We start from the raw sequence: 24,350 nt of genomic DNA on the forward strand, positions 1-24,350 counted from the left end.
ACAGCATCTGACGCGGAGATGACGAGGAAGAAGCTGTCAAAACACTGCAACAAGGCCGTACGAGTCGGCGTTTTAACATGAATTGGTTAGGCTCCAAATTTGCACCTTACATCTTACACCTTACGAGGTAAGTTAATTTTAACTCACTAATGTTTCATTGTACCATATATTGCATAATCTTAAGTAACGTTACGAAACGCCAGCTTGATAGGCTAACTACCCATCAAAACATACAGCAAAGACATACAAAATTGAAGTCATGATAACTAGATTAGTTAAACTAGTCATTTCTGTTTTGTTTTTTTTAATAATTTCAACTATATATCTACTATTTAGTTTTTTTTTGTTGTATTAAATCGCTGATCATTAGACGCCCCTTACAAACTAAAGCCCCTGTCATGGTAACCATAGTTAAAGGTTAACGTTACCTGCTGTAAAACCATGATACATTATTTAAAATTACATTAATATAACTGTTATATTATAAATATAATTAATATTAAAAGATGACAGTGGTGGCTACTGCCAAGTTACCTCAGTTTTATTGTAGTATAGAGACGTGTGACTCCCAATGTTAAGAATACCTGTCCATCAATTAGGCCCTATGCTTTTTCATGAACTGATTCTTAAAGAAACAATTTTCCCCTAAAAATGAAATTTCTGTCATGATTTACTCGCCCTTATGTTGTTCCAAAACCGAATGACTTACTTTCTTTAGTGGAAGAAGGAGATGTTGTTCACATAATGGAAGTCAGACGTAACCAGCACTGTTTGGTTACCAACATTCTTCAAAATATACAGGTCATTCAGGTTTGGAACAACATGAGGGTGAATAGATAACTTAGGCCGATGGAGGGGGTACTCGCAGGATCAAGTAAAGGACTTTGGAGTCATTTTTGACTCATCTATCATATTTGATTGACAGATAAAGACGGTGATTCGTAATTGCTGCTTCTATTTAAGAGCAATAGCCAAATTGAAACCAATTATCTCAGCCAGCGACCTGGAAAAAGTTGTCCACGCTTATATTTTTTCCCCGTCTAGATTATTGTAGTGCACTTTATGTCGGGACCTGTCAAACACACATTGCCCGCTTGCAGCTAGTACAAAATGCTGCTGTAAGGTTGTTAATGAATGCTGGGAAAACGGATCATGTTACTCTTATGTTATCTTTTTTAGGTTGGCTACCAATACATTTTAGGATACAGTATAAGATTCTGATATATGTTTTTAAAGCAATAAAATAAATACTTAGCTGAGCTTATTAAACCCTACAGTTCAGGCGTAAGACTAAGATCATCAAACAAGTTTCTTCTAACTATTCCTCGAGCGGGTCTCAAATTGAAAGGTGCTTTCTCTGTCGCTGGTCCTAGATTGTGGAATAATCTACCATTGGATGTTAGATCTTCCTTGACTCTTAATGTTTTTAAGGACTGCTTAAAATCTTATCTGTACTCTTCGGCATTTTAGTACATTAGTATCAAATCAAATCAAATCAAGTATATTTGTATAGCGCTTTTCACAATACAGATTGTATCAAAGCAGCTTCACAGTATTAAAATAAAATAATACAACAAAGTTTGTTTCTAGTGGAATTTATTGATTGAGAGAATAAAATTAAATATCCCCAAAATATCCCCAACTGAGCAAGCCAAAGGCAACAGTACATGGATGTTTTTGTGTTTTGTCTTATTGTTCTGTTGCTTTTTATTGCAATGTACTGTTAGGGGTTAACAGTTTAGGACCCATGGACCAGATGTTTGAAAAGAAGACCCGGAGTCAGAATTATAAAAAATTTAAGAAAAGTTTTACTGAAGATAGTTTGCAGTTTCATCAGCAGAAGTCAGCTTCAAGACTCACACAGGAGTTCGTAGGCCGCCCCGCTTACAGTTACAAAGATCACAGCAGTTATACCATTTCCAAGGTCTAAGCTACGTCATTACTTACAGGCTGAATGATTCTCATTGGCCAAGAAATTGATAAACATAGTAATTTTCCACAGATAGACAGAAGCATATCTCCATAGATTATGCTGCTGACACTCGGACCCTGAAGTTAGGCACGTCGTGACCTTCCAGGTCGCAAATTTGGGTTGCTGGGTGCCAGCATGTCTCGAACAACAACTCAGTCAATCTCCAATAATGCCAGTGGTTCCTTAACCTGTAAGCAAGAAGACTAACACACACCGACACACATCTTTTCCAAGGTTGGATTCGGCCAGGCTTTAACTATAAACAGGAGTCTCGTCTCAAAACATCAAGATAACAAGTTCTTTCTCTCAGGATAGGACACTTTAGTCTAAATGGAAACTATAGGATTTAACTGACAAATGGTCCCTTAAACTATAGACTTCAATGACCCCTATGTGTTTTAACATGTTGAAGACCTTTCTCAAACACAAAACCAGTCCCTATTTAATTTCTGGAAGCAATGGACAAGTAATGTAAATAGTAAATAGGCAAGCAATGTTACTACATTCAAATATCAAATACTGACATTAAAGAATGCATGAAAATAACATTTCAGTAATCACACTGGTAACTTCTATAACAAAGTAAAATCTCCAGAGAAGTCATCCAACTCATGTGATATTTAGAAGGAAAAAAAAAAAATATTGATTAATACCTTGATTATAATCAATTCTTACAAATACATTGAAGCAGCAGTGGATTCCAATCCACCCCCTTCAGTACAGAACTACAATGGTAACCTCCAAGGTGCTATATAAATAAATAAATGAAATGAAACTAAGTAAATGATGACAGAATTTTTATTTTTGGTTGTCCCTTTAAACATTTACATTTGGTCCCTCAAGTAAGGAGTATTTGACTGCATACTTGATAGTAATTGTAGAATACTATGGCTATACTTTTGTAAAAAATGGTGCGTTTCTCCATTTTTCCTCATAGGAGCATGTAAATCTCTGCAATGTCTCAGCCTGAGCTTCTCAACCCGAGCCCCTGGGGCTTGTCTGAGTTGTTGGTCCAGAAGAGGCTTCTTGGTTTTGGGGCACTGCTGGCCTGGATGCTCTTGTTCCACCTGCTGGTCAACGTTTGGCTCCTCTGTGTCTTCACAAGCCTCTTAGTGGTCTTAGGTGGTTGGCTGGGTTCCAAGGCTGTCCTGGACTCAGACAGCGTCTTTCATCTGGAGCGTTTTTTTAAGCTGGAGGAGATCCCACATAGTGCAGAGGGCGAGCAACAACTGGAAGATGAAATCCAGAAGACCGTTGGCAAGATCATACGTGACTTTGTCACCTCGTGGTACGCCACAGTTTCCAGAGAACAGGAGTTTGAGGATGAGGTGCACAATGCCATGATCTCCATGGCGTTGGAGCTCAAGGGTAGAGCGGCAAGGGTCGACAGGAAAGCCTTAGCCCAGAGGGTGTTCGATCTATCTGGATGCCACCTTCAGTGCTACTTGAGTGCCAAGGAAGGACAAAAGGTCGATAAAGATGAGGATCTCTGGGAGGCGTACAGCAAACTCTGCCCACCTCATCCTGCTCTTCAGAGCTCTGCTGTTGAGGTGAATTACGTACGGGCCATTGTAGATCTCCTTCTACATGCTCTTGTACCTCCTCCACATTTAGAAACCCGAACAGGTCGATTTGTGGTGGGCGAACTTATCACGTGCAACGTTCTTCTGCCGTTAATTACAAAACTGTCCGACCCAGACTGGCTAAACTTGTTGATTGTAAGCGTCTTCACTAAATCCAGCGAACCGACCCCAGAACCAAAACCAGTAGAAGTTCAGGCTCCATCTCAAGTTGTATATACTCAAGAAAACGCACCACAAGAACTTAAAGTTCCTTGCGTTCTGACCCTAAAAGTCACCCCAGAGATGCCCACAGTAACGGAGGCCCCAACGCCAGAACTTGCAGCTTATGATGTCATTGATTCCGCTGAACTTTATTCTCCACACAACTTGGAGGAAGACGAACCACGGCTGACGAAACCGTTTCCGTTGGGTTTTAGCCCCAGAGATTATTTGCGACTCGGCAAGCCAAATCCGTTCTATCAGGAAACAGACTCTGATTTGGAATCCCCTCTGACGGACTTCAAGCGGAGCTCTCTGGAATCGCTGGTTATGATCGGCACAGAGGAGACCCTTTCGGAAAGACTCACCGACAGCACCACTCCAGTCGACACTGTGTTAGATCTCGAGGATGAACTTCCAACTTACACTAATTCAATAGAGAAGGAGCTATCGGTACATTCTGCCGGTGTGCCCGTGGAAGAGTCATCTGGACTCTTTTGCACTCTTCAGCCATTGGAGAAAAGTAACTCGAGTGTAGACCAGCCTGGCCTGGTGAACCCCACTGAGCTGGCTTTGACTGCGCCCATCCAGGTCTCTTCACCAGCTGGGATGGCGTCCCTGGCACCTTTCAACTTCGAGCCCCTCGGCAGCCCAGAGGGTCCTGTCATTATCCAGAACCTCCGCATCACTGGCACCATCACTGCCAAGGAGCACAGGGGCACTGGCTCACATCCCTACACTCTCTACACTGTAAAGGTGAATTAGCGCTAGCTTTTCTTTGTTGGCTGGTATTAAATATTTATTAGTTTATGCTCATTTCTCCTAATTTTACATTTATATTCCCTAATGCTGTCATCTAACGCTCACTCAAAGTTCATCTTTATCGGCCATAACATGAAAATAATTACTCCAGTCTCTGCAGACAGATAGGACAAGGTATCCAATACATTTTTAGCACTTTATGAGCACATTTTAGGGGAAATCATACTATGAAAATCATGAAAATCTCCAGTTCTGTAAAGCTTAGCAAAAAGTCGTAATAATGTTTACTTGATAATGGTGATGTCTTTGTCTTGCAGTATGAGACAGCTGTGGACTCAGAGAATCCAGAATCTTTGCAGCCCTTTGCCTATCACACTGTCAACCGACGATACAGCGAATTCCTCAACCTTCAGACCCGTTTGGAGGAGAAACCAGAATTACGCAAAATTATTAAAAGTGAGCAGAGCAAATTAGTCCTTTCGGTGAAAAGTGCAAAGTTTTCCAATACAGTGTTTTGATTAGTTGTCTTGTTTTGCCAAATGTAGATGTGAAAGGACCAAAGAAAATCTTTCCTGAGCTTCCATTTGGAAACATGGACAGTGACAAAGTTGAGGCCAGGAAAAGTCTTTTGGAGACATTCCTTAGAGTATGTTCTTTGAATTTTTTTTTAAATTTTAATATAAAATGATGTAAACCTGACAATTTTTAAGTAGTATTCCATTCCACACAACTTATTTTAAGTGGTCATTCCTGTCTTATTTTATTATAGCAACTTTGTAGCATTCCTGAAACGGCCAACAGTGAGGAAATGCAAGAATTCCTCGCTCTAAACACTGATGCAAGAATTGCCTTTGTGAAGAAACCTTTCATTGTTTCACGCATTGACAAGGTACTTTTCAAAATGCACATTGGATGCTTTGACTGAAACACTTCACAAAAATACCTTTTACGATTTGTGTTCAATACGTCACTTGGCAGATTGTGGTGAATGCTATAGTGGACACCCTGAAGACGGCCTTCCCTCGCTCAGAACCACAGAGCCCTACTGATGACATGGATGCCGAGCCTGATGGGAAATTGTCCACTGACAAGAAATCCAAGTATGGCAAGAGAGCTGCTTGTTTACTGTCTTTCTGAATACATACATAGCTTACATAGCAGTAAATAACAAATCACAATTCTCTCTTCATTTCCAGGTCTAGAATGAGGTTCTCTAGTAAAATATCCCCTGCTCTCAACGTATCTGACATGAAACCCAAAGTGCTTTACTGCTGTGATGATAGCAGCACTGTAAGTAGCAGTCATTATTAATTGTTCTTTTCCAACGCCTTTAAGAGCAGGAAGTGAACAAGAAATGGAAATGTACTTTTCCTCAATTCCACTCTGATGCTGTGCAAGTGCAACAACAGGGAATATGCATTGATTTGCTGTTGTTTTTGAAGATTTTCAATGGTTTGTCGTTGAATGGACTGGAGAGCTTCATCTCAGAGAAGGAGCGATTCGAGGTTAATGCACCAGGGTTTGATGCTGATGCAGAAAGAAGCGGAGGCCTGGGGCCCAGATGGGATATGAAAACCTGCACATGTACCAAAGCACAGTTACAGATTGAACCTGCCTTCTCTGACTCTGGTAATGACTCTTGCATAAGAGTAATTGTGATAATGATTATTATAATAATACTTGAGGTCAACTCGATGTAATGATGTAATCACAGCTGTTCTTGTGTTAGCGGCTTACTTGAGTGGAAGTTTTCTCAAACAAAAACCACTTATATGATACTTTTGCTGTTTTTTTTTTTAAATTCTCCTTTTCTATTTGAAAGAATAAATTAAATTAAATATTTGGAATGTCATGAGAGGTTACTAAATGGTTGACTTTTCCTTTAAACCAGTGGATCTCAACGTTTATCTCAAAGAACCCCCCACCCACCCCCTTTTAACCATCAATACTCCCAGAAATAATTAATTTTGTGACTCTAGAAGTTTCAAGAACTGTATGTTTACAATAACAATTATTGAGATGAGAAAAAGAGATTATGATTTAATTTTATATCTCCATTTAGCACTTTAAATTAGATTATTTTAATATACTAATAATAATTTATTCATTGAAATACTGCAACCCTCTTGGTAGATTGTGGAGGTGGAGAATCACTGCTTTAAGGACATTGGATAAGTAGAACTGATCTGTGATATTACAGTATGGACAGCAACTCTAGATGGCAGCATTGTACTTTAATGTGTGTCCCTTGCATTGACAAAAACCTGACACAAAGCTTTCATAGTTCTGTTCAAACAGTCATTTCATGTTCCATTTAAAAAAATCATGTTAATGATTGCATCTGTTTGTGTCCATATTTTGTATTTTAGTTTACTCGTGGACATGGAACAAGCTGTGCTCTTTTTCATTCATTCATTCTGGAAATCATTTTGCAAATACATTTTCAAAGATTCTGACCAACGTCTCTCATAGTCATTTCCAGCTGTGACTAATTCATTTCTATCACGTGTCGTGTACCTCTGTGTTTGTGTACAGTTAGTGAGACGGCTCTGTCTGACCAGGCCCTGAATATCCTGTGCATGCTCTTGAAGGATCAGTGGAGCTGGCTCTGCACAGAGAACATCCAGAGGACCATCAGACTGCTATTTGGGACCTTCATAGAAAGGTGGGTCATCCTTAATAATTCTCTGTGTCATTAATCTTTGGTCAATCTTTCATCAGCTGAGGGCGTTCAGTGCATTCACCCCCCCGACCAGGATCATTTTAGGCCATGATTGGCTCGAGGCGAACCTTTCATTAAACCTTTAACTCTATAGACTGGAAACACTGGCTCATTCAATAAGTTTTGCATTGTGCTGTGTTCAAAGTTGGTGGAAGTTTGTGACTTGAACACAAAAAAATTTAAATTGCAGGTGTACAATATTGCAGGAAAGTGGAGTAGATTGTATATTTTTAGTTTCAGATTTATTGTTATATGTGACCCTGGATCACAAAACCAGTCATAAGTTGCACGGGTATATTTGTGGCAATAGCCAACAATACATTGTATGGGTCAAAATTATCGATTTTTCTTTTATGCCAAAAATCATTAGGATATTAAGTAAAGATCATGTTCCATGAAGATATTTTGTAAATTTCCTAGCTTAAAGATATAAAACATTTATTTTTGTGAGTGAATACAGGACAATCGCGAACATAAATGGACAACTTTAAAGGCGATTTTATTATGTTTCGATTTTTTTGATTCCCTCAGAGTCCAGATTTTCTAATAGTTGTATCTCGGCCAAATATTTTCCTATCCTAACAAACAATACATCAATGGAAAGTGTATTTATTCAGCTTTCATATGATGTATAAATATCAATTTAAAAAAATTTACCCATGTGGTTTTGTGGTCCAGGATCACATATGTTTATTTATGTTTAAAAAAAAACATACTTGAGAGAGTTCGTTGCATTGTCCGAAGAAATTTTACATGCTTAAGTCTAGTGTGACTATGACATCAGTTCATTAATGTTTGAAATTAAAAAAATGGCTTATTATTTACGTATTATACATTACCGTTTCAAAGTTTGGGGTCAGTAAGATTAATACTTTTGGATGTCGTTTTTTGTATAATTTATAATTATTTTTTATTTTTTATATTTAACAGTATTGCTGTTTTTTTTGTGTGTGTGTGTGTGTGTGTGTATTTTTGATCAAATAAATGCAGCCTTGATGACTGGCTACTATTTTAAAAAATAATTTTGGGAAACAGAAGGCATTGTTCTATAATAATTGGTTATTATAGAACAATAATTCTGCAATAATTCTATAATAGATTATAGGCATCCACTTATCTTGGAAATAAAAACAGTTCTTTAGCAATCCAATTCAGTATAAAAATGTCTTCACGGTTGGCAGTCCGATCAAATAATTAGTCAAGAAAGAGATTTCATGTAGTACTCCATGCAGTGTTGTTTGTTGTATACTGCTCATTTTGGTAAATATAGTAGGCCATCCTTATATTTTATGCATATTTAATACATACTGTGCACATACTATACCCTGCAGCATGTAGTATGATGGCTTGTTTTTCTAAAGATAGCCACGACGCTCAACAGGGCCTAAAGACAGACACGGCCGACAGATGGATTGACTTAATGAGGTGTCACCTGAAGGCATCACTCATTCCGTCCCCAAACTGCTGTACAATTGCGTGATCATTCTTATTTTTAAACATGAATATAAATACTTTATTAAACAAGTTGTGTTGCGGGGACCGATGACAACTTGATGTAGGAAGTGAGAACTGTGTGTTTTAAAGCTGTCAACAGGTGGCTTTCCCCCATCCTCTGCTTCACTTCTCCTGGAGTTAATAACAATCACGGGACATCCCACAGAGCCACCTTCGGTTTCAGCTCGCTGTTGTAGCTTTCTTCTTTCCTTTAATTAAAGCTCTTGGAGTTTTTGCTGCTCTGTTTAGCGATGACCGCATGTCTGCGATGTGCAGATTTATCCCGTGGCACAGTAATGCCTTTCTAATGCAGAGAGGTTACTGAAACCTTGTGCTATAAAAGAAACATTTTTTTCTTCGTTTCTTTGAAACCACCCCGTCCATCCTTGAGGATTCAAGCTGAAAGGTCAGGCCTCACATTAAATCACACACGCAATCCCTCAGCTTCATACGCATCTGTTTTGCAGATCCTCGTGGTGTGATGTCTAGCCATTTCAAATGACTCGTTTGTGCGGCGGTGTATTAAACACCTGCTTGCAGACCGGCTTCCTGCAATGTTCTGATGGCCAACAGCCTTCAGACGGGAAAGCTGGAGTGAGACCCGAGTCTTTCCTAAACAGTTGGATAGACCCAGTGTCTCAAAGGTGTGTCTTTTGTGGGTTCGAGCTGATCAGTATAGTGGTTATTTGTTCTCTGTTTGAAATAAATGTTCACAATGGTGCCATTTATTCCAGATATGTACAGTTTTTTTCTTTTTTATCCACACATTTAATCTTCATTCTGCTTTAAACCAGGGTTTCTTCAGGACAAGGACATTGGTGGATCACGTGTCTAATTCAGTTGCAAAGTTTTGTGGAAGTTTGCGTGGTTCCTTTTCTCAAACCAGTTCACAATCACAATCCTGCCCCACAGCCGATTCGAAAGATTTCATTGGTCATGTCAATCTTAGTGCTGATTGCCTACACAACGCTGAAACGAGTACTAACCCCTAACCCTAACCTACACCCTAATCTTAGTTTCCACCTTATTGTGAACATTGAGCAGGCAATTTGTAATTTGATATGCGAGGCTTCCATTGTCGTCTTGTTAGCTGTACAAAAATAGTTTATGCTGCTTGAAATTGCAAACTGGTATTTGTATGTATTGTCGTAGTTTTAAACACACTGGTTTGTAGTGCAAAGTTTTACCCTTTAGGGCACGTTGTTACTTCTAGTTGTTTACCTAACCCAATTTCCTAAAACTTATATCTGAACAAAGTAATTCCCCTATTAAATTATTATATTCATCAGATGAGAGCAGGTTTTGGACAGAATACCTTTTCTTTGACCTTTGGCTTGGTTTAGATATTGACCTTTTGAGTTAGATTATTTGATTGTAATAATTCGAAACTGCCGTAAGATCAGTTTAGAAAATCACTACTAATTCACTTGATCACCTTAACCGTTTGGTCCTGCAAGAATGTGTAGTTACTAACTAACTAGAGACATGTAATTCTGTTGAGCTTTAGTATGGAATCACAGTCGTGTTGTTGAGCTTATGAAGCCACATTTACATCAATATTTTGTTTTGTATTTGGTAAGATTAAAGCAGCTGCCAATTTGTCATCAAAATGATGCACATCTGCATTGTGTTTACAGTCATTACTTGTTACACACATTACTTTCAAAAATGAGAACATTCTTGAGCAATTCCCCATTATTGTTTTGTTCCCAGAAGCGTGTAAAAATGTTTTTAATCTGTTGTTTGTGTAGGAAAAAATTTATGCCACATGTGGGTGTAGCCATTATAGAGGATCAATTAGAAATTTAGTAACATTGGTGTACATAACATTGTTTTTTTGTTAATGACCTGCAGAATTTATTGACCAATTAAGCAGAATTAATCATTAATATTTTCTCTTTGCTGATAGGATTTTAAAATCTGTGAAAGTAGGCTCAGAGAAAAGATTTTCATTATTGTTTATATTATTTTCTAGTTATGGGTTTGGTATGTTTTGAACCCTGTTAAGTTATTCTTAAAAAAAAAAGTAATTTATTATTTATTAATACATTTAAACCAATTTTTCTTTTTGTAACTTTTTATTTAATGTGCATTGATAGAAAATATTTAAAACACAGAAATCAGGGGTTTAAACCATATGTAAGCATGTCCCTCATTTTGGTAACAAGGTACAAAAGTACAAATCTTATATAAGATATATTCAAATAAAAGTAGAAAAAAAAAGAAATGGCTCGACTTCAAGAGGTAGACAAGCATCATTTTCTGAAGATTAAGGACCTCCTTGTGACATTTGCCTGGGAAAAGAATTACTTAATGTTAAGTCAGGGGTGTCCAACCCTTCTCTTGGAGGGCCAATGTCCTGCAGTTTAGCTCCCACTTGTTCCAGCACACTTGCCTGGAAGTTTCTAGTAATCCTGAAGACCTCGGTTAGCTGGTTCAGCTGTGTTTAATTGGGATTGAAGCTAAACTCTGCTGGTTAGTGGCTCTCCAGGAATAGGATTGGACACCCCTGATATACGTTTCTTAGCCTCAGCTATTTGTTTCAGCAATACAAAAATGTCCTGAAAGATACTGTACTTCTGAAAAAAGCAGTCCCACAAAATATTCAGGTACTGGGCACAGTCTATCAGGCAATTTTGCTAAAATCAGTCGACTAAAATGTCACCCCCGCCACGTGAATTGGCCCACATATTAGATGACAGATTGTGTGCAGTGACACACTACATGCCGGACAGGTCCTGTTGAAATGGCAGCGTGTGATTGTGTGGATACAAGGGAGACACGAGGGGGCCAGCTGCTGCTCGTGCCTCGGTGCAAACAGACACATCGGACATCATCTGAGGGAAAGAATTAGTTTACTTATCCGGCGTCTGCGGCTCTTCTAGCACCGAACCGGATGTCTTTGTCTGACTAATTATCCAGAGGCAAGCCATTTCCAACTGGAAATTTACACATTCTGCCACACAAACCTCGGGTGATGAAGGCAGCTGACATACATTTTTACAAAGTGACCCAGAATGAAAGGAAAAGGACCTAGATGAAACATTGTTGCTTTTATTAGCAGTAGCTCAATTATCATTTCAGTACTACAGTCACAATATGGTTGTGGTTATATCAGTCAGTTGCCTGATGAGAATTATTTTTAAACATATGCCTGTGCCCTTGATAACAGCAGTGGAATGCTAACTATGATCGAGATTATTGATCCCTTATTTTAGACCGCTGCTCGGAAATGACTGCAAAAAACCCACACCGGCTTTGACTTAAAGTAACTCTTGAGACAAACATGTGAACTGTCTGTTCTTATATAATGGATTCCTGCTCCAGCACTAACACACCTGTCTGTAATTTTCTAGCAGACTTTAAGACCTTGATTATCCGGCTAAGGTGTGTTTGATCTAAACTTTGCATGAAGGTTGATCTTCACAAGAGGAATCGAGCACCGTCTGCTTTACATTAGTGATCATGTGTGTAATAAAACCACTTGGTGGCAGTATATACTGTCAAATGCTGATTGAAGATGTCAAGAAATGGTTGTAGAAATTATGTTTTGATTGGCTGTCCTCAAATGTTCTTCTCACAACATAAATGTCATATGTTTTGATAGTTTTACAGGACATGTTCATGATAGATGAGTTCAGTTGCTATTTTTTATAATGGTATTACATGGAGGTTTTCCATAAGTTTTCCAAGGAATAGTTTACCCAAAATTGAAAATACTGTCATTATTTACTTAACTGTTCAAAAGTTTGGGGTTGATAAGTCCTTTTTATTTAATACTTTTATTCAGCAAGGACACATTCAGTTAATCAAAAGTGACCGTAAAGACACATATACATACATACATATATATATATATATATATATATATATATATATATATATATATATATATATATAATATATAATATATAATATATATAAACATTAATACATTTTACTGAGCAGTAGTGTACTAGCCTTTATTTTTGGCTCAAAACTGCATGACGGAAAGAAATGAGAAATTCAGGAAAAGTCAGTGTTGTTTTGGATTTCCATTATATGGACAAAAACATTATTAAAAAAAAATCTTTATTAGCATTCTGCAGAAGAAAGAAAGTCATACAAGTTTGTAATGACACATGCAGGCCTTTTCATTTTTGAGCGAACCATCCCTTTAAATCTCTTTCATAGTGTACCCTTAAATAAGTAATTCACTCAAAAATTTAGATTATTTACTTAATTTTTTCGCCGATTTTAAACCTGTTTGACTTGCCGCCTTCTGTTATATAAACTACTTGGATGGGGCTTTTTTTAGTGTTGTGAAAAAGGCTTGCTTATGACGGTGCTAAAGATGCTATGATAGATTGTTCTGCTGTGCTTGCCTATATTTATTTCATAAACGGATTTTGGAAAAGGCTTGAGGTAAGAAAGGCTGCCAACCATGGTTTTACTGCACAGCAAAACATTTGTCTTTTGCTGTTTCTTTCTCTTCCTATGATCTATCATTCTGCAGACTTTAATTTTGGCTGGTTGTACTGCACACTACTGTACTGTAAACTACCCGCAGTCCATCCTTGGGTTATGCTTGGTTATATCCATATTAAACAGGCAAGACACGAAAACACAATCTGTCAATCGTTCCTGTTTTTTAAATAGTCACTCAAGCTTCCGATCTGATTTATTTCCTACAGCACACTACAGACTGTCCATCAATAGATGTAAACTTTGCACGAAGTTTATGGTTTCTCATATTTGTTATTTTTCCCAAATGTGGTGGCAAGAGCTTCATAATTTTCTGATTTGTGATGTATTGTTTTAGATTGAATATTCTTTCTAAAATCATCTATAGGCATAGTGAGAACATGTCTGTAACAAAGGAATTTTTTCCATCCAGGTCTTCCATAACAACACTGTGAGGAAGAAAACAGTGTTGGTATTGTACTCTTTGTGTACACTCAAAAATATCTGATTGGAGATATGCAAGTTCAGTCAGTGCCGAAAGAAACTGAACATCTTCACTGCATTCTTACAGGATGAGGTGGATTGATTAGAAAAGCCAGCATTCATCATGCTCCATCATTACGAGATGCACACGGCACGGTATAGACGGATCTACAGATCACTTAGAGTATGAAAGATTATAAATATTGGTATGACAGCACTTTATGATTCTTGCTGAAGACATAACGCCAACATTTTTACGTCAACATCAGTAGGACCATGTGGAAAAAAGACCACACAGCCTTGTTATCGTGTCCCTATGGAAAATCTCAGTGATGACACTTTGATCTCATCTCACATCACATCACATCACATCTCATCTCAGTTTATGTTTGTCATTTTTTTTTCTTTGGTAAACTGCATTAGAGATGATTCCTTACAAACAAATGTACCCGTACAAGATGCTATCCGTGCCAAGAAACTATTTCTAACTTCTGGCTTCCGAGGTTAAAGTATTTGCTTGTTTTGCAAAAGTTGTGCATGGAGATGGATTAGTCTGAGATAAACCAGTTAATTTTTACCTTGAGAAAGACTATTTGTTTTGGTCCAACATTCCTCTGCGTTTTGAAACAGACTGCTAACTTGTAATGGCTTGTTTAAAAAGCTGGCCCACAACCCAGAGCATTTGATTATTTCACAGTGCAAATTGATGCAATTTCAGCTCTTGGCTGCTCATAAATGTCATTATGTTCCATTTGGTAAGAAAGAAGGAGCTGAATTGGTCTCCTTGTTACCTCTATTTGGACAAGAATCTCTGAATAATCAGTCTGCACAGACACCTGTTACAGACACCTGCACTAGAATCAGTGTCTGTCTCTGCTATTTCATGATCTTAGACTTTTTAAAGTATAGATTTAGCTTGGAAAACAAAAAATATTTAATATTTACATATGTATTCCTGTCTGTTATATTTACCTTTTTAAATATGTTTTAGTTAGTCATTGACAGTTTATATGTGATAGTTGAAAGTTACATAGTTGGTAGTCTATGTATCTATCAACTAACTTTCTAGGAACTAAGCAACTATAATCTAAGTTGATAGTTGGTGGTTACTTAGTTAATAATTGCTACTAACTGAAATATTTTTACAAGGTGATCTAAAATAATTGTAAATCTCCTGAGTATAAAAAGTATCCACCCCTTTTGATATGATACGCCTAAATTATTACTAGTGTAACCAACTGGTTTGAGAATTCACAATGTTTTCTGTTGATTGTAATATAAATGCACCTGTATCTGGAAGCTGCAGTGACTGGTGAGGCAGTATTGCGGCAGAACTTAAAGTGAAAGATTCTTAAAACATATCAGTGAAAAAATTGAAAAGTACAGGGCATGGATACAAGATAATTTCCAAGTCATTGATTGAATATCCATTGGAGCCAAGTTAAATCAGTAATTAAGAAATGGAAAGTCACTGTGTAAGAAGGAGACTGCTCAGGGAGGCCACCAATGACAACTCTGAAGAGTTACTGGCTTTATATAGAAACCACTTAAAACTACTGCTTCACCAGTCACAGCTTAATGAGTGAGTGGCGAAGAGAAAGCCACTGTTGAAAAATGTCATATGACATCTCGGCTACAGTTTGCCAGCTGGATGAAGTTTCTGTGGTGAGACCAACATTTATCTTTTGGCCATCTGACTAAATGGCATGTCTGGTGCTGAACATAAAAACACATCATCCTGACTATGAAACATGGTGGTGGCAGCCTCATGCTGTGTGGATGCTACTTTTCAGCAGGCCCTAGAAGGAATATGAGAGTAAAATAAACAGGGAAATCATGGAGGAAAATGGGATGGGTGATGGAGTCTGCTGGACACCTGTGATTTCGGAGATTTGTTTTCCATCGAGATAGTGCCCACAATCATAAAGCCATGGCTTCAAAACAATGTTAATGTCTTGGAGTGGCCAAGTCCGAATCCAGTTCTCAATCCAATTGAAAATTTATGGCTGTCCGCTGACAATCTCCATGCAATCTGACTGAGACAGTTGCCAGATGTGCAAAGCAGAGACACGTCTACACAGACTCTGTCTATCAGTCAGTCGTTCTATCGTTCTGTACATCATTCTGTCAGCCGTTCTATCAGTCGTTCTGTTGGTCTTTTTTTTTTTACTGTTAGGAGCTTGCCAAGGCAGTGTTAGTTTATTAAAATTTTTGGGATATCCTAAGGTTATAATGTGGTGTCTCTTGATCCGCTAGCAAATGTCTTGTATTCTATAAAACGAAAGTGCTGCCAAACTGCAATTAGACCTCTTCATTCATTGTCTTTGTAGGCCTGCAATTGTTGTTTTGTTTTTTGTTTTTTACTTTTTACATCTGTCTCAGGTAACACAGTCAGTTTATTGCATCATAATTAATGCTCCATGTAAGTTCAGTTCCTACCGAGTCTTCCAGCACATCAGTTTTTCCAAGTTTATTTGAGATGCAGATCAGGCAAGGCTGTGAATGGAATATACTTATCATGTTTATATTTTTGAAGTGTCAGAAGAAATGAAGGCTCACAATAAAACCTGAAAAGGGTAGTTTAAACTTAATTGGCTCCAGTGAGCTCCATGCACCCTTGTTTTCCACTCCTGTTGGCTTGAGAAATGTCTTCCTCCACTAATGGTGCACGTCTCCGTCAAAGGCCATGCCAGTCCACATTAACTGCCCTTTATAATGGCAGAAATGCCATTAATGGAATAAAATACTCCACTTGTTGTTTTGGAACAGCTGGTTTTTGTTCCATCACCTTACATCAGAGCTTCTCGAGAATTACGTATGTTCTCAGTTAGACCGGTGTAAGTCCTTTCAGAAGCTCTATTAGATCCGCAGGCCGACTTAGTACTCTTGTTTTGGGCAGCAAGCTCGAATTTTGACTGAAACATTTATAGAAGTGAGCCTTGAATATCATTCCAGGAAATAAAACCTGTTCGACTTCTTTTAAATGTACTTAGCTGATTGAAACCTACTGCAGGCTCTAAAAATAGCATTTTGTCATAGAACAGAATAGCAATCCTGTGTGCAAACACTGCATATTGATGTTTTTGTACTATTGAGACTTTCATCAACGTGCACAAACATGCAGTCCATAAATCTCTGCTGTAGGTAAATATCCTTATATTTTCCTCAGACAGGCAATGCAAATGAAACTTGTCATGTTGTTACTGCATGGGTCATTGAAATTTGACCAGAATTGTAGTTTAATGGCCACTGGGAAATCCATCATTCTGTTTGAGAGTCTAAAGGGAGCTGCTAGACACGGTAGTAGCCTTGAAGTAGAGCAGACTTTGGCATCCGTATGTCTTCCACACACACGTGATAATTCCCTCTGACTTAAACATAAGATATATGCATTTTGGACTGAAACCCCCATTTGGGACAGCTCAGATACTTCAGATACTTAGGAAACCGATTTGTTTTTTGGCACTGAGTAAGCATGACCATAAGAGGTTCTCTGGATCTCAGGCTCTGTCACCAAGTAGCATCTGTGGCATTTCAAAGAGTCAGGACCAAAATAAACCAGCTATGTAATCGAAGAGCAGGACAGATTTAAATCAATGACACAGGAAATTCCTGGGTCCACTTCATAGTATTCATGAGAGGAGTAAACCCTCAGGTGAGGGCACATGTTTTCCCAGTTGGTTATGTGATTTGAGCCCTGATTGGGTTATATAATTATAGCATTATAGATTTTCTGACTATTTGTCACTTGTTTCCAACATAACTGTTGACTGAAGTTGTCAGTTGTTTTTCGGCTGCATTAAATCACCTGCTTATAAGACACAGAACACTTCATTTATAAGAAATAATTGTAAAACAAAACAGGCACTAGATAGTCAGTCATGTTTGACTGTTGTACTCATATCTTTTGTATATCTTTATATATATGAAAATACAAACACAAAATAATAAAAAGGACAATTACTAAAACTTTAAAATAAAATAAATAATTCAAAATGTGAATAAAAATTATCAGTGATACTAAAATAACACAGGATAGATCATCATATCATGTAATTATTTTTTAATTATTTAAATTAATCAAATTGCAATCCAAGTAAAATAGACATTATTCTTTTCCAGCCTATTGATTTTCTATTTAAAAAAAAATAAATCCTATCAGCCTCTCTCATAAAAATGTAATGTCTTATAATACTTTTTTCCACATATTTTTCTGTTCGTTTTGTTATGCTGACTGTCTGCCAAAATGGTAGTGATTATTAAAAGATTAAACAGTCTCATCCACAGTAATGTCATGCAATCCCTCAGTTATCCAAAAGTAATTTTGCAGAATTGATTCTTTGAAATGAGATGCTATTTTTAAAGGATAAACTATATCCATATGTGGCCCGTCACAGATTTTAATTGGAATAGACAAAGAACTTTGCAGTGGCACATGTGAACTGCGATTTTGCTGAAGGACATTCGTGAAAGATGGAGTCCAAACATGTGATGTTCTTTTTGACTTCTCCTTTCCATTTGGTAGAATTATTGAATGTATTTTGATCACACGTGGTTTGTAGCGTGTTTTCTGCTGTTTGCATGCAGCACATCAATTTGCAAGGGGGGATTTACACGGGAAGTTTTACAACAGAAAACTTTTCATGCGTTTTGGCCGTTCATTTACAAGACAGTGACGTTTTGGGGGCCTGAACTTTTGAAAACGGGTTTCAAAGTGCAAGTTTTTGAAAATGAGACCGTTATCGTCTCCATGTAAACTACAAAAACACGAATTTGTGAAAATAGTGACGTATGTTATGCGTATTGCCTGTTCAGGCATGTGCGAGTACTTGATAACAAATACAACAATGGCGAACTACAGGACCGTGTTTGTGCTGCACAAGATACTGATTTATGAATGCTTCTCCAGCAAAGTCTAGATTTACTACACCACTACTACGACCTGGGAAGATGCATTATTTACATACATTGAATAATGTGTTTGTGCAGAGGTGCATGACATTGCCAACTATTGGCCTGGCATGCATAATACACCGTTTTTAGTCGTTTTCACAGATCCGTGTGAATGGGGATAATTTTGACAACATTACATTTGACAAGTTTTTAATACATCGTTGCCGTGTAAACGTACCTAAAGTGGATTTCATCAGCAATCCTGAATTTTTGTTCTTGTAGCATAATATTAAATTCTTTGTGTTGCTGTGATTGGCCTTTAGGTGGCTAGAGGTGGGTGTGGTTAACCTGACCTGTACGCAGTATTGGGTGATTTATCTGCGGGCACTGCAGGAGGCCATCTGGCCTGGAGGAAGTCTGCCGGCTCAACCCCGACCCCAACGCAGCCCGCAGCAGAAACAGGAGAGCAGAAAACAGGCTCTGCAGTGCCTTATGAAACTACTGCCAGGTGAGACGCCTCATAATATTCACACAAACACTACCGTTTTAAGATCCCACCCTCGCTTCAACGCGACTCCAAAGCCACACCTCCTCCAAAATACATGAACGAGCACAGCCAGAGCAGAGTCTGCAAAGCGTCACTAGAAACTGCATTAAAGGGTTAGTTCACCCAAAAATGAAAATTCTGTCAGTAATTACTCACCCTCATGTTGTTCCAACCCCGTAAGACCTTCGTTCATCTTCGGAACACAAATTAAGATATTTTTGATTAAATCTGAGAGCTGGATCACTCCTCCATAGGCTTCTAAGGCATTATAACTTGCTGGCCCAGAAAATGTATTAAAGACATCGTTAATATAGTCCAAGTGACTACAGTGGCTCAATCTTAAGTTTATAAAGCGACGAGAATACTTTTTGTGCGCAAAACCCCCCCCCAAAATAACGACTTTATTCCACTATTTATTTCCTTCTCTCTGGGTCAGCATTTTATACATTTAATACATTTTCTGGGCCAGCAAGTTATAATGCCTTAGAAGCCTATGGAGGAGTGATCCAGCTCTCAGATTTCATCAAAAATATGTTAATTTGTGTTCCGAAGATGAATGAAGGTCTTACGGGGTTGGAACAACATGAGGGTGAGTAATTACTGACAGAATTTTCATTTTTGGGTGAACTAACCCTTTAAATTACCTCATGTCTCAAAGCACATAACTTTACTATAATAATGCACGTAAACAACTTACAGAGCTCTTACTTGTATCACCTGACTGCTGCAGATTCATTTCATTGTTGATAGTGGTGACATAGAAATGCATAAATTGAGTGTGAGGATGTGAAAACAGCTCAGAACGTCACGGGTTGCCAACGCGTAATTACTGTTACGACATGGTGTGAATGCAGAATAAGCTCATTGTTTTGGTTCAGGAGGAACTGTAAAAGCTGGCTTCAGTTTGTTTTTGGCGCTCGGTGTCTGTCTGTCTACAACACTGCATAGCCTAATGATGACGTGTGATGTCTGCGCGAGCAGGGTGCACGGAGGTATGGAAATACATATGTTGACAGGCAGGTAGGGCATCGTATCAGATGAAATGCAATGATGGGATGGAGATTTGGTCCTGAGATTTCCACAGAAGATAAATGTACATGTTTAATATTTAGACCACATCTATTATTGATTGCTGTCAGGATGTGAAGAGAGTTTCAACCAGCATAACAAAAAGTGTATATAAAAATTTGCCTACCCTTCCTTTAATTTCTGATGGATCATGTGACTCTGGAAATTCAGCTTTGCCATCACATGAATAAATTACATTTAAAAAAATGTAAGAGTAATGTAAATTGTAAATGTAAATGTAAAATGAATAAATGCAGCCATGGTGAGAGTAAGAGACTTCTTTCAAAAAAGAAAATCTGTACAATTATAGAAATGAATGAATGAATGAGGCATTTATATAGCGCTCTCATATGTACTACTGTACACCCAAAGCGCTTTACAATTGTATCAGGGAATCTCTCCTCAAGAGATCTTCACTGACACACAATTAAAGGATAGATCAAATGTAACTGGCATAGTCTGAGATGTTTTTCACCTCTAAGTGACTGACAGATCAGTAATTGATTATCTATTGGTTTTTCAAAAAAAAGGGAACTGGGGGCATTAATGTGTTAATTATGAAGAAAATTAAGAGATTAATCACGCTTAAATATTTTTATTGATTGATTTGTAACTTTCGATTTGATTTATATCTTTTTAGCATTTAATAATGTGTTTTGGATGGAACAGGTCAAATTTGACCTTTGAAAAATAGGGTTTACAAATAATTGTGTGATTGAGACAAAAAACTGTTCAGTAACACCATTGTTTAGAAGCTGAATCAAAACATAAGGGAACAGAAAACAGAAAAGGATTGTTTTTTTATCACTAGTGTAGTGTAGTCTAGCAGATATTCATCTCTATGTTCCTTGACTGAGTTTATTGTGTGTTTTTACAGATCTGATCTGTGATATGCTGGGCTCTGAGAAGTACAAGATATCTTGGCAGATGGTTTTGGATTCTTTTCAGGACCCCACCATAAACAGGTGTGTTTGAGTACTAAACACAGATGAAGATAAAAATCAGCACCGCAGCCATTTATGCAATGTTCCTGTATGCATATTTACGAGATTAATAACATTGATTGGAAATTCCAAATTCCGCGGAAACGTCAGGACGTTGATGAAAATAGAGTCAGAAATATATTGTAGCATCTTGTCAACACTGATCAACATTTTCTAGCTGCAAAAATCGCATAAATATTTCATGAGGCAAGCAGATATGGCCTAGTGAACATATGGCTTTAATGGTTAAAGTGGTCAGGTTGTAATTTACTTGACTATGTAGGAAACTCAGAAGCGAAGACCAGAAGACTTGGTTGTATCTTCAGCAGGAGTCTTTATTGAGAACACGAGCTGTCGGTAGCTGCAGTCATCAAGTCTGACTAAGGGAACTTTTCATGGTATCTTATAGGCATTCAGTGAGCTGTCCTTAAAGGTGCTGACATTCTTTGAACGTGTATGATCTTACACAGCCTTAGAGTTGACCCTTGAAACATATCATTTAAAGACAATAGAGACAATTACCCCCGACTGAAGACAATGGTACCCCCCAAATTGTATAAACATCACATGGTCACAAAAACTAAGACTATGTAATCATTCACAGATTTCACACATAGTTTTACTCTCAGTATGAAGATCAAAGACTGACAAAACCCCTTCAATGGAAACTATATTGACTCTAATCAGTAAATTGATGCCATCATGTTCACCTTGAATGCCCAATACAGTGTAGTTTGGAAGCATGTAGGATCAGCAGATCTTAGACATATTCTTACATTTGTAATCCTACACTATTAACTACTTTACTGTCATTCTTTTTATGGCACAGTAAGCAAGCAATCCCGATAAAAGAATGCAAAAATGTGCTTTCAATAGATACATCGCTGTGTTGTGTTATCACGACACCTCGTGACATCTTTGTAGACTGTTACCACAGTGGGGATGCATGATTTATTCTCACCAGCTTGGGTTTTGAGAGAGCTGCTCTTTGATTTACTAGAACATGCTGTAGTCTGCTGTAGATATCCAGATGAAGCAGATGCTGTTACAATCAGTTATACATTGACTTAGTATCCTTTGCTTTATGAGCTGTTTGTGCTGTATAAAGAGGGGGGAAGGCAACAAGGAATGTCCGAATCCAGTGTCTGCATGACATCCTGTTTAGGACCTTGAGGTTTTTGATAATACAGTGTTGTTGGATCTGTGTGCAGGATGTAGCAGTGCTTGTGAACTCCTGTGACTGTTTTTTTTATTTTTTTTGCAGACATCTTGTGTACTGCATCTGGGATCTGCTAATCGAGTTTCTTGTCCCTGAGCTGCCTGACGAGGACTTTCTGAAAACCCTTCTGCACAGCCTGTCCAAAAATGCTGAGAAGCTTCCACCATAGGTGTGTGGAGACATAAAACCGCTTGCATACATACATTCGTATCGCATACAAATGTGTGAGGTCCGTTGCAGTGTTAGGTGGAAATACAGGCAGGAATATGCGATCAAGAAAGTGTGGATTTTATTCACTTTAGCATGTGTCTGGCACCAATTTGGTCTCCCTGTTTCTGGGACACACTACGCACATCCGGGCGAGCATTGATTAATGGACACCTGTTTTGTGTTTTATCAAACCACAAGTCCGATCTCAAAAGCCCTACATACCGGATCTGAATTAGTCTCTAAAAGTTCTCCAACTTTTATCCACCGTGTTCTCACTTCAGCTTTGGGCAATGCTCTTACAAATGGACTGCACAGATCATTTCCACACCGTCCTATTGCTCGTTTATGGCCTTTCAGTCATGTTATACCTTGAGTTTACACACATTCCCTCCCAATGATTCTTCAGATGCTTTTCCAGTTTGATCTCTTTAGCCTTCAATTGGAGGAAAGCCTATTTTTTTTTCTTGAGATTCCTCTTTGAGCATGAAATTTTGTCACATCTGCTTCTGTTGTCACGGTAAAGTTGTACGTGCTTTGTGTGTTTTCAGCTAACTTATGAAGCCTTTAAACATATTGTCACTCTTCACAACTTCTAATTAAGTGGTTAGATGCTAACAGAATGCCTCTAAAGAAAAGATCATGTTGATTCATCAAAAACGGCCAGTTTTCAGAACATTTGTCTTAATATTTATTTACCGTCTTATTGAAGTATGTAAGTTATCTTAAAGTGTTAATTCACCCAAAACTTGAATTCTGTCTTTATTTAGCCTACTCGTGTCATTCCAAACCTGTATTACTTCTTTCTTCTGTGGAACATGTAAAAGAGGTTTTGATAAATGTCTGAGGACTTTTTTTGTCCATATAATGGAAGTCAATGAGCATCAAAACTATTGGGTTACCAACATTCCTAAAAATGCCTTTGTTTTGCACAGATGAAAAAAAGACGAAAAAAAATCATACCAGTTTGGAACAACATGAGGGTAAAAAATGACAATGTTTATTTTTGGGTGATCTATCCTTTTAAATGTTTAATTTATTTAAATGTTAATTTCCTTGTATGCACATTATAAAAAGACAAATTGAGTTTTAACAACAAATAATAGAGAATTACATGGTGATGTCTTTATTGCCTTAATGTGTGTAAATAATCTAATTCAGTTGAAAATCAGTAACAAGTGGATGCCGATGTGATGTGTCAGTTTTCATGTTTTATTAGTGTCATCTTGTTGCCATTCTGCTTGCACAAACTACCCAGTATTTGTGTAAAACGATCCTGTCCTTTCCGTACGTGATCATGTGAGCTGTGTCTCAATGCATGCTGATTTAGATTCAAGTTTTGCACTGTAAGCCCTGTTGCCCAAGTATGCATTACAATGGCTTGATGGCTTTGTTACACTGTACTCATGCGAAATGCGCTGAATGTTGCACTATTTGTAATTTTGTAAGTGATCTGGTGCGTATATATTGTAGGCCATAATGTTGTTTTATTGTATATTGAAATAATAGTATAAAGCACTCGATATTGTCATTGAATTCAGTTGTCACTTATTTACAAAGTGCTTTCAGTTTCGGTTAGCATGTTACACTTGTTTGAAACGACTTACTCAAACGTAATTGTGATTCAGTTTACATTTAAAACAGAAAAACAGCTGGTACCAAAAACATACTGGGGATTTATAGATGCACACGAATCTACCAAAAAAAAGTGAACAGAAATTGTTCACACAGACCCACAGGTCACGTTTAGTTGAGATGGAACCTAACGGAAAATTA

The 24,350-nt window shown here is 37.7% G+C and overlaps 1 protein-coding gene across 1 annotated transcript; it reads left to right on the forward strand.

The window, feature by feature from the left end:
* snx19b (sorting nexin 19b) lies at positions 1–24,105 on the forward strand. The gene is made up of 12 exons (XM_084125473.1): positions 1–127; positions 2,910–4,509; positions 4,833–4,971; positions 5,061–5,161; positions 5,285–5,404; positions 5,494–5,615; positions 5,712–5,805; positions 5,958–6,144; positions 7,051–7,180; positions 18,874–19,058; positions 21,043–21,130; positions 22,413–24,105. The coding sequence occupies exons 2-12, from the start codon at positions 2,929–2,931 to the stop codon at positions 22,534–22,536; spliced, it is 2,871 nt and encodes a 956-aa protein (XP_083981599.1). The 5' UTR covers positions 1–127; positions 2,910–2,928; the 3' UTR covers positions 22,537–24,105.
* Positions 24,106–24,350: the final 245 nt, after the last annotated feature.

The sequence above is a fragment of the Abramis brama genome, assembly GCF_963993115.1.
Source record: "Abramis brama genome assembly, chromosome: 10".
Taxonomy (NCBI): domain Eukaryota; kingdom Metazoa; phylum Chordata; class Actinopteri; order Cypriniformes; family Leuciscidae; genus Abramis; species Abramis brama.